Raw genomic sequence first — 17325 nt, 5'->3', positions numbered from 1 at the left:
TGTTGCTAGTCTAATAACGTGTGCTGGTTTGCTGATCTCAAATGTTGGGCTGGTCTTCTGGTTTTAGAGGTGTCTTGGAGACTTTTCAGCTGGTCAGGACAGCTTAAACCAGCGAAGACCAGCAAACGAGCTGAGGCTGGATGAATCGTTTATTTTTTTAGCAGGCCACATACAAACATTGAGTAAAATAATCAATGTTTAACTAGATCACCCCTGTTTTGGATATTTTCATCACTGAATAGACTGTAAATATTTTTACAATCAACGCTGCACAAGGAACTTGTCGCACTGCCTTCTGGGATTGTTTTCAGGAGCATGTTTATAATGTGGCGGCTCACTAGTGTTTGGAAGAGAGCTCTGATGTGTTCAGTGTGTTTGTGTTTCACCTCTCTGATTTCAGGAAGAGATTACAGGGAAGCTCGATGAGATGATTGTGCTGCACATCCATCACCTCCACGACGGGACGCTCCACTCGCTCCGGCAAACGCTTCAGCTGGTTGTGACCGGCCAAGATCTTCCTCAAACTGCCACTGCACAGTAACCTGATGGTGGAGATTACAGGGAGGTCAGTGTGGCAGTGCAGAAGCTCACATCAAACACACACACACCTTGTGTTTTCATGTTTTATGGGGACTTTCCATAGACAATGATTGTAATGCTGTACAAGCTGAATATTCTATCCCCTAAAAAAAAATAAACAAGACAATAAAAAAAGAATCAACATTGGCTTGGCTTTACAGAACTGAGGGATTTGAAATGTTGTAAAAAAGATGCAGAGATGACATTTTTATTACTCAACAGGTGAGTAAGGTATTTTATTGAACAGATAAATTGCCATTTGTAGCTCTAACAGAGTTTATTGTAAAGCATTATCTATTGTGAAGGGTCATTTCATTTTGGTTGTTGTGTTGTGTGGTTGCTGTGCTGGAATTAATTTTCAAGGAAGTACCGTGTCTATTAATGGGTAAAGCTACTGTAGCGTTTCCAGCTAGTCAGTCTGAGATCCGTTCCATCTAAACTGATTATATCTCTTAAGCCTAGTAGTGAATGCCGAAGCGAAACAAAAACAAAGTTCTTCAGTAAAATGCATGCCATTTTGTTTTTTATCTGCTAGCTAGAGGACCAAAAGTTATTTTGTGAACGTTTAATTGGTTATTTCAATAATAGGGCCCTCTATAAATGTATTATCAAAAACGGTGGTAATCAAATGAATAAATAAAACTTAATTTAATCTTTTAAAATGTAATCAAATGAAATTTTAACAATTACATTTATTTTTTTTGTGCTGTACAACAGAGATTTATAGTAGGAAGCACGAAGCAGACAGACTGGCTAAAGCGACCGTCTGCCAGCCGTCTCTCGTCACCAAGGTCAGATAAATCCCATCACATAGAGCCTCTTTCACCTAGCTATCATCATATAGAGACTGTGTCTGTTCCCCGAATTAGGAAATACAAAAAACTCTCAAACCCATTTAAGGGGTGAAAATTAAATTGATGTTCAACAAATTAAAAACAGACATAATACAGATGAACAAATGATAAAGCTCGGTTTGCTGAAAATTCGATCCCTTACATCAAAAGCCATTTTTGTAAATGATATGATCACAGATCATAACCCACAGTAGATATGCTATGTTTGACAGAAACCTGGCTAAAACCAGACGATTACATTACTTTAAATGAGTCCACCCCGCAAGATTAGTTATAAACATGAACCTCGTCTGAAAGGCAAAGGGGGAGGTGTTGCTGTAATTTATAGTAATATCTTCAGAATTACTGAGAAGTCTAATTTATAATATAATTATTTTGAAGGGTTGGTGCTTTATGTAACGTTATCTAGTGTAAATGATAAATCCTGTTTGACATTTGTGCTGGCTACTGTATACAGGCCACCATACAGACTTTATCAAAGAATTTGCTGACTTTCTCTCAGAGTTAGTATTGGCTGCAGATAAAGTCCTAATTGTTGGTGATTTTAATATACATGTAGATAACGAAAAAGAGGCATTGGGATTGGCATTTAAAGACATTCTGAACTCTATTGGCGTTATACTCGAATATTGCGTAGGCAACACGTGTCAGGACCTACTCATTGTTGTAATCATACTTCATATCAAACATTGTCACATGGAATCGATGTTGATGCCGTTAAAATTCTGCAGCAGAGCGATGACATCTCAGATCATTATCTAGTCTCGTGTAAACTCCATTTAGCCAAGGCTGCAAAACAAACTCCCCGTTAGACCTATCACTTCTGCCACTAAAGATTGCTTTATAAAAAATCTTCCTGATCAGTTTCTACTCTTTGGCATACCAGATAGCTTAGAATAACTCAATGTTGCAACAGAAACTATTGACTCTCTCTTTTCCAGCACTTTATTCACGGTTGCTCCTTTGTGCTTAAAAAAAATATTGAGGAAAATAGTTCAACGCCGTGGTACAACGAGCACACTCGGGCCCTCAAGAGAGCAGCCCGGAAAACGGAGCGCAGCTGGAAGAAAACAAAACTAGAGGTATTTCACATTTTGTGGAAGGAAAGTGTTATCGTGTACAGAAAGGCCTTAAAAACGGCTAGATCTGCTTACTTTCCGACTCTCTTAGAAGAGAACAAACACAACCCTAGGTAGTTATTTGATACAGTGGCTAGATTAATGAGAAATAAAACTTCAACTTCAGACATTTCCTAACAGCACAGCAGTAATGACTTTATGAACTTCTTTACTTGCAAGATTGATAATATCAGGGAGAAAATTATAATATGCAACCGTCTACTACAGTATCGCATCAGGCAGTGCATTGTAGTCTCCCTGAGGAAAAATGTCATTCATTCGTTGCTATAGGAGGAAGAATTGTCTAGACTCATTAAATCATCAAAATCGACAACATGAATGTTAGACCCTATACCGACTAAGCTACTGAAAGAAATACTTCCAGAAGTTATAGATCTGCTTCTTAATATGATTAATTTATCATTGTCATTAGGATATGTATCAATAACTTTTAAGCTGGCTGTTATTAAACCTCTTATTAAAAAAAAATGCAACTTGATCCTGAAGAATTAGTCAATAACAGACCGATCTCGAATCTACCTTTTCCTGTCAAAGATACTAGAAAAGCCAGTATTCTCACAACTATGTTCCTTCTTAGAAATAAATGATATCTGCGAGGATTTACAGTCGGGATTTAGACCGCATCTTAGTACTGAGACTGCTCTCATTAGAGGTACAAATGATTTGCTCTTATCATCAGATCGTGGTTTCAACACTCTCTATTAGTGTTACTTGATCTTAGTTCTGCATTTGATACTATCGACCACAACCTTCTTTTGAATAGACTCGAAAACTGCGTTGGCATTAGTGGAATTGGATTAGCATGGTTCAAATCATACTTATCTGACTGCAGTTAACAAAGAGGTGTCATATCGATCACAAGTTCAGTATGGAGTACCACAAGGCTCAGTACTAGGACCATTGCTTTTCACCCTTTACATGCTACCCTTGGGAGATATCATTAGGAAGCATGGCATTAGTTTTTACTGTTATGCTGATGATACTAAGCTCTATATTCTTTTGCGCCCTGACGAAACATACAAATTCACAAAATTAACGGAATGCATAGTTAATATGAAAAATGGATGACTAGAAATTTCATACTAAATTCTAAAAAAAGCAGAGGGTTTAATCATTGAACTAACACTTGATGGCTGCTCTGTCAAGTGTTCATCGTCGGTTAGGAACCTGGGTTTGCTCTTTGATACCAATTTTTCATTTGAAAGCCACATATCTACCATCTGTAAAACCACACTTTTCCATCTTAAAAAATATATCTATATTACGACAAATGCTCTCAATGATAAATGCCGAAAAGATAGTTCATGCGTTCAAGGCTAGATTATTGTAATGCTCTTATGGGTGGTTGCCCTGCACGCATAATAAACAAACTACAGCTGGTCCAAAATGCAGCAGCTTTCCTTACCAGAACCAGGAAGTTTGACCATATTAGCCCGGTTCTGCAGACAGACTCTGTCAGTTTAAATCTAGACTAGAAACACATCTCTTTAACCTAGCATACACATAACACATTATCAGTTAAATGATTGTTAGGCTGCATAAATTAGGTCATCCGAAACCAGGAACACTTCCTATAAAACCCAATGTACTTGTTACATTGTAAGAAGAATGGCATCCACATTAATATTAGTCTGTCTGTCTCGTCCTTATCCCGAGGTTACCGTAGTCAGCCGGATCCGGTCCATATCCAGATCAGATGGTGGACCTGCACCAAGACACGACCAAAACGCAGCCCTGAATGTCAGCAGAGACCGTGTCTACTAGACAATCCCCTGTGAAGGCATGGTCGCCACGACAGCCATCGTCACAGATCCTCAGCAAAGACCACGAGAACCAGACAGGTCCTCCGCACAGACCCTATGGCCAGCTTTGGCTCCATACCGGCGTGATGATTCGATCTTCAAGCAAAAGGAACTGGATGAATATTTGAATGCTACCTGTTACGTGGGAGTGTTCTAACCTGTGTTTTGTGGCAGTTACCTGGTAGCTCACCTGCAATCAACCGCTTAATTGGTATCACCTGATGGGCGCCATTTTAAATCCAGGACACATGCTCATTCTCTCTCTGGTCTTGCAGCCAGCACTGCAGTAGCAGTGTTGTTATCTCTACAACCCCCTTTTTCTTTTATAATTCAATAAACTTTATTTTTGATAGGCAGACTTCAGTCTTTGTGTACTTTATGTTGCTTCCCTAGTGCCAGGTTTGTAACACTTCTGATCCCTATCTGAATTCTGACTTGTGATGCTGCCTGAATCATAATCACACCGTGTTTGCTGCCCTGCACTGGCAAAAGTAGCCTAATGATAATGAATGTGTCGGGAATAAATAGCAAGGAGACATTTTAATAGTTTTTTTAATAAACTAGTGTTTTCTGAGTCAGTGTTGGTGGCAAAGATGACGATGCTGACTTGTCATCTCCGCAGTATAGTAAACGCGTGTGCGCCTATAGAGAGAAATGCACCTTTCATTTGGATTACATAATCAGAGAGTATTTGTTTTCGAATTGGTTCGTTTAAAGTAGACACTTCAAGCTTTCTATAGGCTATTTCTCATATCTGTGAGGCAAGTATCCTATACGCTGAGTTTCGGTTCATTTGTGACGTGTTCCAGTTCTTCTTGCTGTCGAAGACGGAGCAACTTTCTGCTTGTAAATTAAGTTTATTCCGTGCACTGTCAAGTGCTTCATCAGATTTGTCGTGTTGACGGTCTTGGCAGCAATTATCTTGTTGCAATTATTTCGTGCTGTTGGCAAGCGAGCCTGGTGAAATACAGCCACACTTTTGATCTTTTCCACTTCTTTTACATCTATGGGGGTTGGGACGCTTACACACTACAGCCTAACGTGTGAGCCACATCTCTGTGGGCAACCACGTAACACTAGTGTTTTTCCATGATGCCTCGCCACTCATTGGCTCACTGACGTTGAAGAGATTAACCCCTTAGTCATCGAAATTTGGTACCAAACAACAAGACGTTTTTTGATACTCTATGGTATTGAGGCAATTGGGTTGGTGCCTAGAACAGCCTTTCTCAAACTTTTTTCCGTCAGGGCACCTTTCAAAAGTGCATAAAATCTCAAGGCACCCCAGTGTAATATATAATTTAAAAACACTGCATAACCCAAATGTAAATGCAAATTTTATATATATATTTATTTATCTAAAATGAATTTACAATTTTATTAATCCGTTCATATGTTTAACCCTTTCACACGTAAATTTAAAATATTCTGGCTGACCCCCCAGCGTGAGTTTTTCAAGGTGACCGTTATTTAGAATGTGTCACTTTATGGTTTCCATGGTGACGCGTCATTGCTTGTCACGTGACACACCGCAGCAACAACAGAGATGAATGATTGATGATCTGCTTTTATGTCATTTTTCCTTTTTTATTCAAAATTTTCACAAATTGGTTAGATATGGCATGAGATATCTGATATTCCGATTGTCAAATATATGCAAGTGGAAGTGTTTTGTTTTTTGAACACCTTTATAACGATCGCGTTAGTTGAGCTGTATGCGCGATGGGCGCCGCCATGTTAGTTTGTGCCGCAGATGCAGTTCAGAGAATCGGATCTGTTGGATTTACAACAAGTGAATTCATCCACTTCTCCCGAAATACATAAAAGTAAGTGGCAGGTGAACTGGGAGAAGAATAGAGTAAACTTTAAAGTTACTTACACAATGTGTATCTGATATGAATAAAACTAATTATAATGAAAAGGATTATTATTGCCTCTTCCTTTGACATCAGTGTGTACTTTACAAACTCTAAATGTATTGTTTTTTTAGTACTTATGTCTGAAACCTAAAACAAACATTATGTGGATGAAAACACTGAAAAGTTGTGATATATGACAGCTGAGCGCGCCTGTCTCTGGCTCAGCTCCAGCCAACGCGCGAAAGCACATTTGAATTTAGCTGTTGATCACGTCATGCATTGACCGTTATAATCACACCGGTGCTCCAGGGACCAGCCTAGACTGATCACACCGGTGTGGTCGTACGTGCGAAAGGGTTAAAAAGAAAAATAATGTATTTATGTAAATTCAAATATATTTATATATGAAATGTCCGATTTTTTTTTTTTTTTTTTTTTTTAGCCTACGAAATTTTTTGGCGGCACCCCTGACACAGTCAGGGGGCACCCCAGTGTGCCGCGGCACCCACTTTGAGAAAGGCTGGCCTAGAAAGTATAGAACACAATATCCTGTCCTACCCAGCATTTTTTGCTTTGCGGAAATCATAGGGCCCTACATTTTGATTAAAATTATGCCGACTTTAAATGGCATGATTCTTTCCCTTAAAGTTGTTAAATTGTCATTAACTATTGGCATCAATGTTAGTGTTTGCAAAATGCCAAACTGTTGCTATGGCAATGACTATGTAAATCATCAGGAGTCCATGAATGACTGAAATGTGGCTGAACGCACAAACCACTGCAGTTTCACTCAGACACTCACCACGGAGGAAGTTCAGCGATGTTGTTGTGACTGACGTCTAGAACCTCCAGTTTCTTGCTGTCACTCAACCAATCGGGAAGAGACGTCATACAGTTCCTGTAAGAGAGCGAACACACACAGCTGATGACACACGCAAGGAAACTTAATGTCACGATGTGGGTTTGACCGCAGTGATCAGATAGTGACAAAGATACAAGTGAGAGAGATCAAACCCACCTGGAGATGTCCACGTACGTGAGGTTAGAGGCCACAGGACTCACGTCTAACTCTTGCAGCTCTGTGGAACAGATGTCGTAAGGCATCAAGCAAACGAATGGATGTTGTGTGTTAAATAGTAAAGGGATAGTTCACCCAAAAATTAAAATTAGCCCATGATTTACTCACCCTCAAGTCATCCTAAGTGTATATGACATTCTTCTTTCAGGCGAACATAATCGGAGTTATATAAAACAAATGTCCTGGCTCTTCTAAGCTTTATAATGGCAGTGAATTGCTGTTTCTGTTTTGAAGTCCATAAAAGTGCATCCATCCATCATAAAACTGCATCTATCCATCATAAAACTGCATCAATCCATCATAAAACTGCAACTATCCATGATAAAAGTGCATCTATCCATGATAAAAGTGCATCTATCCATCATAAAACTGCATCTATCCATCATAAAACTGCAACTATCCATCATAAAAGTGCATCTATCCATGATAAAAGTGCATCTATCCATCATAAAACTGCATCTATCCATCATAAAACTGCAACTATCCATCATAAAAGTGCATCTATCCATGATAAAACTGCATCTATCCATCATAAAAGTGCATCAATCCATCATAAAAGTGCATCAATCCATCATAAAACTGCAACTATCCATGATAAAAGTGCATCTATCCATGATAAAAGTGCATCTATCCATCATAAAACTGCATCTATCCATCATAAAACTGCATCTATCCATCATAAAACTGCAACTATCCATCATAAAAGTGCATCTATCCATGATAAAAGTGCATCTATCATCATAAAACTGCATCTATCCATCATAAAAGTGCATCTATCCATGATAAAAGTGCATCTATCCATCATAAAACTGCATCTATCTATCATAAAACTGCAACTATCCATGATAAAAGTGCATCTATCCATCATAAAACTGCATCTATCCATCATAAAAGTGCATCTATCCATGATAAAAGTGCATCTATCCATCATAAAACTGCATCTATCCATCATAAAAGTGCATCTATCCATGAAAAAAGTGCATCTATCCATCATAAAAGTGCATCTATCCATCATAAAAGTGCAACTATCCATGATAAAAGTGCATCTATCCATCATAAAACTGCATCTATCCATCATAAAAGTGCATCTATCCATCATAAAACTGCATCTATCCATCATAAAACACATCTATCCATCATAAAACTGCATCTATCCATCATAAAAGTGCATCTATCCATCATAAAAGTGCATCTATCCATCATAAAACTGCATCTATCCATGATAAAACTGCATCTATCCATGATAAAACTGCATCTATCCATGATAAAACTGCATCTATCCATCATAAAACTGCATCTATCCATCATAAAAGTGCATCTATCCATCATAAAACTGCATCTATCCATGATAAAACTGCATCTATCCATGATAAAACTGCATCTATCCATCATAAAAGTGCTCCACAGGGCTCTGGGGGGTTGATAAAGGCCTTCTGAAGCGTAGCGAAAATATTCATATTTAACACGTTAAAGTAAAATTCTAGCTTCTGGCCAAACGCAGTCTCCTTACACCTAAGGCGCAACTAACTCAACTTGTGACGTCAGAAGTAGCGTAGTGTATCATGGGGCGTAAATATCAGCAGTACGTTGCATTACTCGCATAAGTTGCGCTCGATCCGTATGTTCGTTTGGCCGGAAGCAAGTTATTTTACTTTATTAAGTTTTAAATGTGGATATTTTTCTTACACAAACGCATCGCTTCGCTCCAGAAGGCCTTTATTAAGTTCCTTATTGAGTTCGTTTATGATGGATGGATGCACTTTTATGGACTTCAAAACAGAAACAGCAATTCACGCCCATTATAAAGCTCGGAAGAGCCAGGACATTTATTAATATAACTCCGATTGTATTCGTCTGAAAGAAGATGTCATATGCACCTAGGTCCTAGGATGACTTCAGGGTGAGTAAATCATGGGCTAATTTTCATTTTTGGGTGAACTATCCCTTTCATGTGAGGTAAAATGGTGTGTGCGCTACCGTTGTTGGAGGCGTAGAGAGCCTTGAGCGCGCAGCCACGCAGACGCAGGCGAGCGATGCGGTTCCTCTGACAGTGCAGGACCTCCAGCCGCGGGAACATGGACACGTCCAGCTCAGACAGGCGGTTATCGCGCACGTCCAGCTGCGTCACGTGACGCAGAAACTCCGGCTCGTCCGGCACCACGCTGGAGATCTGGTTCAGACTGAGGAGATGGAAAAATTCACCAAAGCTATTGTAAATACATTACCGACACAAATTTTTTTTGTATCAAATATGCAATCATGATCAACATGATTAAAATGTTGCTGAAATATTTGTAGTACACAATCTACTACATGATTTCTGTCGTCTGATTGATAGTTCATACTGTTTTAGCAAGTATAAGGCATTTTAGAATAATTGTAAAATTGTCCACTTTTAGCTTGTGGTTCACATGTCTTTTTGCTGACTGTAAAACCTTTAATGATTTTTATAAAGTGAATGTAAGAACTTTTATATTGTTAGTAATATTTTAAGATTAATACTGACTGGACTGAAGCAACTTAGCTTTACTTGATTATCTGTACATAATTTTTTTGTTAAAATGTGAGTTCAGATATGTTCCATCAGCCTTCTGAGAAAGGTTTATTTGTTCATCTCTCATTCATCATTGTATTGCATTATATGTTGTAAAACTGCAGAGCTTTGATCATAAAACCAAGCATTAAATATCATCTTCTTAAGACACATTATTGGCAGATATAGAGTAAAGACTGCTGTCTGTTATAGTGTTGATTCATTCATTCAAATAGCATATTCTTGCTCTAAATATAATTGAGGTGTTTTTTTCCTTCTCAAGTATGAGCTCCATATTCTCACTATATCATACTATATGAGCCATAAGAGTGTAGCAAATATTATCCTCAACAAAAGCTCCTATGCAAACCTTTTTGTTTGCTATTTTAATATTTTGTCTAAAGGTTCAATAAACTGTTACTTTAAAAAATAGATTTTTCTGACTTTTATTTCATCTGTCAGGCTTTACATGGTTAACATTAGATAATCCATTAGCTAACATGAAGTAAAAATGAGCAATGATTTTTTTTTTGAAAAAAGTCTGAGAATCACACATTAGTAGACGTTCAAAACAAGCTCACGCGGAAAAATGGGCCTTGTTGAAAAATGAAAACAACGTGTTCTAAAATGGGCTCACAATATCAAACATGTTTGATTTCATCCGTCTGAATGGAATCACAGTCTGAACCTCTGCTCATCATACACTACGTGATTTTCTGTCAAATCTGTCAGCTCTGACTGCCGAATATATGCGGACTGATTCTGACTGGCATCGACTCGTCCTGACTGCATATCAGGGCAAAACATCTGGGTAAAAGTATTCAAGCTTGTGATTAGAGATTTACAATACAGTTGCTCGTTGTTTTTTCATGTTAATTCAAAGAGCATCAAAGGGATAGTTCACCCCAAAAATGTAAATGTTCTCTCCCTCAAGTTGATCCAAACCTGTGTGGGTTTCCTTGTTCTGTTGAACACAAAAGATGATGTTTGGAAGAATGTTGGTAACCAGACAGTTGATGTAAGTCAATGGAAGCATCAACTGTCTGGTTACCAACATTCTTCCAAACATCATCTTCTGTGTTCAACAGAACAAAGAAACTCACACAGGTTTGGAACAACTGATGACAACATTTTCATTTTTGGGGTGAACTGTCCCTCTAACGAATGTTACCAGACACAACTTTTGATTTTAAAACTGTATTAGTAGCCTAAATGTTGAAATTAACATAAACTAAGAATATTAAATGCTGAAGAATTATTGTTCATTGTTAGATAATGTTCACAAATTACAGTTGTGTTACCAATATAATTCATCTCTGACGCATTCTCACAGAGTAAAGTAGGAAAAGTAACAGTGTTTGAATGTCTAAATCAAACGTAATATGATTTCAATTCACTGTAGATTTCACAGCCACGTGAGATACCAGACGGGTATTGGCCAAAAGACAAACTCCAAAACTTGAAGGAACATTTGAATTATTACACATTAAATTCAACTAATACATTAAATAACTGAATAGACTTGAGGCAGTGGTTCAGTGTGAGGTGTAGCCTACTATCACAGCTAGTGTGATGTGCTTGTGCTCACCGGAGGTCGACGTGCTTGAGCGTCAGCAGACGGAAGGCCTGTAGCGTCAGCACCGGCACTTTATTTCCAGCCATGCAGAGTCTCTCGACGGCGGGCAGCCGCTCCAGCACCGACGGCACCTGTGTGAACTCATTGAAGGACAGGCCCAGGTAGGCCAGCCTCTGCAGAAAGCCCAGCTCCACGGGGAGAGCGCACAGCAGGTTCCCGTCCAGGACAAACGTCTGCAGACTGACACAGAGACGGACATGAGCTCAACCACCACAACCACAACAACAACGACACGGCACACAAAAATAAGTTTGAAGAACGTTTTGCTAACATTCGCTTTATGAATGTTTTAAAAACATTTTGTTTTCTTGGTTAAGAGAATGTTAAGGAAACATTCCATGTTGTAATTTTGCATACAATATGAGATTTGAATGTTTTCTGAACCTTCTGAATCAAGTAGTAACGTTTAAAAAATGTTAGATGAACATCCAACTAAAGCGCTTCAGGACAGACCGATGCATACGTATTAGTGCTAACATTTTGAGAGCATTATTAATAACCGGATAACCTTGAACGTACATTCTATTAATGTTCATAGCTTTGAGAGAACGTGAGCTAACGTTTCCTGTTAGCTGGGTATAACTATGCAAAGCAAGGAGGCTTTTCTGGAAGGAGGCCATCGTCTGTTGTTACTACAGTAAAACTCTGGAAACTCAACACTTGAGAGGCTGGATGAGCACGAGTGTGTCCAGCAGGTGGCAGCAGTGCAGTGAGTGTCACATGACTGCCTCATGACTGCCTGACTCCACATCACATATCTACTGTAAGTTTGGCTGCGTTTAACTCCACTTTTAGATTTACACAGGCACTTCCCTAAGCACTTTCCCTCGGGGGAATCCCTACCGTTCAACTTTGTGAAGGAGGGAAGCTTATTTGGACAGGCCATCGACCCCTCAATTTTGGCCGAGGGAACAAGTCTACTCAACATGTACACTTCAGGCCGACCCATGGACCACAATGCACCATGATTGTGACGTCACAGCAGGCCAACTTAATTTAGCCCCACCCCACACAACTCTACTGTATGATATTGGAGTTATTTTGACATTTAATCACGTATTTTTTTTTCACAGTTATAGATAATTGTATTATAATTGTAGTTTTTTTTTATATTTTATATAAATAAATTAATACATTCATAATTAATATTTGTTTATATTTAATATTTTAACAGCCCAAGAATACATTCTGGCCTACAGAATGGTGCATAAAACAAATTCATAAGGAAAAAAACTATAAATATTAAATCAGCTCCATTGCGGATTCCAGGTGATCAAGTAGTGGGCACTCGTGCAAAGTAAGTCCTTGGTAAGCAAAACAGTCCTCGTAAAATAATGTATTTTCACTGGACTGCGATCCTTAGACTTAATATTTTTGGTTAATATTGTTCATAACAGTAATACAAGGAAAGTAGCAAGTTATTACATATAATATGTAACATTTGACATTTTGTTTAGACTAAACTGCACTGATGAAACAGTCACAATAAGACCAGAAAAGTGTGGCTGACGCGTTACATGGGGGAAAACATAGTTACAGAAGTGCAAACCAAAATTTAGACCTTGAGAGAATAATAGTTCATGAACATGTCAAAGCGAACAGGGTGTTGCAATGCTACGATGGACGCTTTGATACCATAGAGCATCATCATCCACCCATTCAGTTTCTATGATGCTTGCGTTTGCTCTAGACAGAGTGTTAGTCTACTCAACTGCTTCCTCATGACTCGTAGCAACACAGCTAAAAGTATTCCTAATATGCCGGACCTTTTAGTGAAAGTAGCCAGTTGAGACAAGCCTTCACAAGCACCCGTAAGAGCTGAGTTCGTGATGTTTGTGTTTGGGGAGGTGCAACTCGCCGTTTGCAAGGACGTCTGAATGTGCTTTATTTTTGTAGTTCCGCAGAAACGACACGCTTCACCTTCAAACACATCCGCGGCGGACACACTCACTTGGTCATTTTGCCCACGTCAGGATGGATGGAGGTCAGTTGGTTGCAGCTGAGGTTGACCTCCGTCAGCGTGCTAATGGAGCAGATGTGCAGCGGGAAACTTCCCAGCTGGTTATTAGAGAGATTGAGACTCCGCAAACGGGAAAATCTGCAGGTGAAGAGAGGAAATTTGGCAACTGTTAACCTCACACAAGTGTCCGTCTTATAGAGGAACCATGACACTTTAGCTTACTTCGTTAAATCTTCTTTTCATCCACATCGTGTCCTTAATAGTTTTAGCATGTAGCATGAATGTAGCATTTAGCATGACCTCATTACATCAGTATTACATAAAATTCACAAAAAAAATTTTTTTCATGTTCTCATTTGACAAAGCTGTTGATAGATATACTGATACTGACAGTTCTAAGAAAGTGCGTAAATCCTAAAGTGACTAAATATCGTCCTGGCCTAATCATACAGAATCTCATCATTTACTAAATACTGGCTACAACCGTACAGTTAAACACGGTTTACTTTAAATGCTTTGGCAACACAAGTTATACGTTTTATCTCCGCTTCTGGTCAGACGGGATTCATTTCCCATCTCCAACAGATGACAGTAGATTCTACCGAGTGGGGCGGTAAGTCATTTGATTATTATCCTCGACATGTATTCATTTAATTCACTTTAAACAATTACTTTCTGTACTTTTCATTTTATATGAGTTGCACATTAAAATTCCAATGTTGACATTCTTGTCCAAACACCTGGGGCACAATGAATTCAGTTTAATTTCCCAAATTGCGTGTTTTCCGGATTTTAAATGGTTCTGGATTCTACTGTAATGGTTTAACTTGTTTAATTTTAATAATCCAAAAAATGTCCAATCGATTGAATTAATACAAATAATAATGGCCTATGAAATGTATGGTTTTTAGAAATGTTCTGTTTTTCTGATTTAATACAAATGTATTATTAAAAATGCTGGAATTCACCAAACTTTAGATGAATTAATCTTTAAAAATGTAATCAAATTAAAACGTGAACAATTTGAGGCGGGGGAAAGCTGATCTGTGAAACACACACTGACCTCTGGAGCTGCAGCAGCGTCTGGTCAGCCGGCAGAAAGTTGTGCTTGAGGTTGAGATGCGTCAGGTCTTGACTGTACAGCAGGTTGGGCGGCAGTTTCTCTAGACTACAGCAAGACAGATCCACCGAGCTGATCCTCTGAGACACCATCTGACGGACGGGCAGACAGACAGGTCATTCATTGAAGTATGGGGTCACAGCAAGATCAACAAGGAATTGCGCATCTGTGGGATTTTCTGCAGGGTTATTATAGTTAACCGAAACTAGTTAATAAAAAATAAAAAAATATGTGTTGCTTGAAATTAAAATAAACCTGAAATAAGATAAAATATAACTATAGATAATTTCAATCAAATTAGTTCTGTTAGTTGCCAAGACAGCATTTCCATTTGCATTTTGTTTAACTTCATGTAAAGATGTATGCACCTCTTGGTGGAAATAACATCACAACTCTCATTTCCATCAAGAGGTGCATCAATATTTGGTCCAGATCTTGTGTTGTCAGTGCAAGAGTCCAGCGCTCTGTAAAGTCTCCTCCAGCACATCCCAAAGACTTTCAGTGAATTTAAGATCTGGACTCAGAGGAGCAGATTCATGTGTGAAAATGATTCTTCATGCTCCTCACAACCATTCACAGTTTGAGCCTGACGAATCTGGACATAGTCATCCTGGAATATGGCCATGATGTGTCTTCATACATGGTTATTAAGCTACACACTCCATCAGTTAGGGTTAGAAGAACTGTTGCCAAATGTATAACATGCTAGAAACATAATAATCACAGCAATAATGATCCAATCATACACTCTTAAGCATTTGCATATTTAAATCAAAACAGCGACTTTTAATTTTTGGCCGGGCAGCGTATAACATCTCACTGATACTGAAATAACACGGGTTTTCTGGTCCAGCAGGTGAACATGGTCACTTAGTAAAGTAGCAGCACACTCTCCTCAACAACAAACTGTCATGACTTAGTGAACCAGCATTCATTAATAACACAGCACACGTCGCTCATAACATGACACGATCACATTAACACAGCAGCCTGAAACCTCTTGTGAGGTTTTTCTAATCTGAGGGTCCCGGTGGGCAGGACGGCTCTCACGGCACAAGGTTGTCTCTGGGAACGGCACAGTAAAATAGGCTGGCCAGGCTTGCCCTACTTGCGTTTGTTTAGGATGGTTCGTTCGTAGTAAAGTATGCTAAAGTAGGACTCCCAACTAGGGCTTTTCACACTCTTTCTGTGATGGAATGATGAGGTGTCATTTTCAGGGCAAATATAGCTTAGATCAGAGCAACGAGGAGCTCCAGAGTATCTGCGTTTCAACAATGTAAAGAGGTGAGAAGGTGTGTGTAAACGTGCTGCGGAAGCACAGAGGTCTGAAGTCCACGAGCAGAAAAACACACGCTGATTTACAGCAGGGGAACGAGTGCACTTCTGCCAGATCCAACCAGTTTATTTCTCATGAGCCCTTTACAGTATGTTCAGGGCTGAAATGAACGCACATCACTAGATAAATGTTAACGGCAAGAAAAAATTAGACAAAGTTCACCATACTGTGAGAACCGAGTCACATCATAAATGTTTAACAAACATCCCCAGTCCCGGTGTGATTCAGACATGTATGGTGATAACGCTTGTGTTAACGCTTGTGTTACTATGTGAGTAAATGAGCCCTGACATTTCAATCGTTCAGTCTTCAAGTACACTTCTCTTGATTCATTCTGTGCTTTGCTTCAGTTGTGTTCGGGTCTCACTACATTCCCCGTTCACACTGTTAACAGAACGCAGCCCATTACAGTAATGGATTATTGCTCAGTCCCTGCAGGATTTTTAACAGAAACACCAAATATATAATATCAACTATCATCTTATGTACATTATGTATTATAACAAATGCCTGCGGAAGGTGTCAACGGCCTTGTGATTGTTGTGATCAAATCCTTTAATATTTAATATTATTGGCCAAACAACATTTAACTCAAATGTTCATTTAATCTTTAGTATTTGGCCACTTCTTTATGAAAGAAATGCTACAACCGCTGTCATTTCTTGAACAGGAATATGAAATCAAAACATGTGAACTCCGAGCGAGAGTTTAAACTTCTATTTTGAAATGGTTTACGTGACAAATCTGATAAAATGGTGTACATTGCGTTCCCAGATGACCGTTATAAGCAACTCAAACTCACAGCATATGCACAGAGATGGAGTCTGAGACGCTCCACACATGTAAATAATCAAAAGATCATGTTCATGTGAAGCAGCATTTACTGTGAACGGAGCCGCACATAACCTACACACATGTAAATAAATAAAGCACATGTATATATACACACACACACACAGTTGTAATCAAAATGATTCAACCCCCATTGCAAATCAGATTAATTGGCAAAATTTACAGACTTTCAGATGTTTGCAATGAACAAAATCAAACAAAAGTAATTGAAATAGCTCAACACAACAAATGCTTCAAGAGGTTTCACCAAATTCAACTGAAAATGCAACTTTTAATGACTTCTGCAGTCTCAAAAATTATTCAACCGCTTAAGCATTTTTAGTACTTAGTAGAACAGCCTTTTGCTGTTATGACCTGCTGTAAATGAGATGTATAACCAGACACCAGCTTCTGGCAGCATTTCTGATGAATCTGAGCCCGTTCCTCATGAGCAATGACCTCCAGTTCAGTAAATGTTCTTGGGTTTGCGTGCCTCAACCGCCTTCTTCAAATCCCATCAGAGACTTTCTATGGGGTTCAAGTCAGGTGACTGTGATGCCACTGTGGAATCTTTCAGGACTACTTCTGCAATCAAGCC

General features: G+C 38.9%; 1 protein-coding gene across 1 annotated transcript in view; it reads right to left on the bottom strand.

Annotated features, from left to right (window-relative positions):
* The window catches only part of phlpp1 (PH domain and leucine rich repeat protein phosphatase 1), a 53516-nt gene that overhangs the window by 12660 nt on the left and 23531 nt on the right, over positions 1-17325 (bottom strand). The window contains exons 4-10 of the mRNA XM_084412098.1: positions 14504-14652; positions 13432-13578; positions 11433-11660; positions 9289-9491; positions 7252-7312; positions 7036-7131; positions 387-542 (exon numbers count right to left, since the gene is read on the bottom strand). Of these exons, the coding sequence (XP_084268224.1) occupies positions 387-542; positions 7036-7131; positions 7252-7312; positions 9289-9491; positions 11433-11660; positions 13432-13578; positions 14504-14652 (1040 nt within the window). The remainder of the gene's footprint in view (positions 1-386; positions 543-7035; positions 7132-7251; positions 7313-9288; positions 9492-11432; positions 11661-13431; positions 13579-14503; positions 14653-17325) is intronic.

This window comes from Rutilus rutilus (assembly GCF_951802725.1).
Source record: "Rutilus rutilus genome assembly, chromosome: 6".
NCBI classification, from domain to species: domain Eukaryota; kingdom Metazoa; phylum Chordata; class Actinopteri; order Cypriniformes; family Leuciscidae; genus Rutilus; species Rutilus rutilus.
The sequence above is the reverse complement of the archived record's forward strand: the minus strand, read 5'-3'. Positions and strand labels throughout refer to the sequence as shown.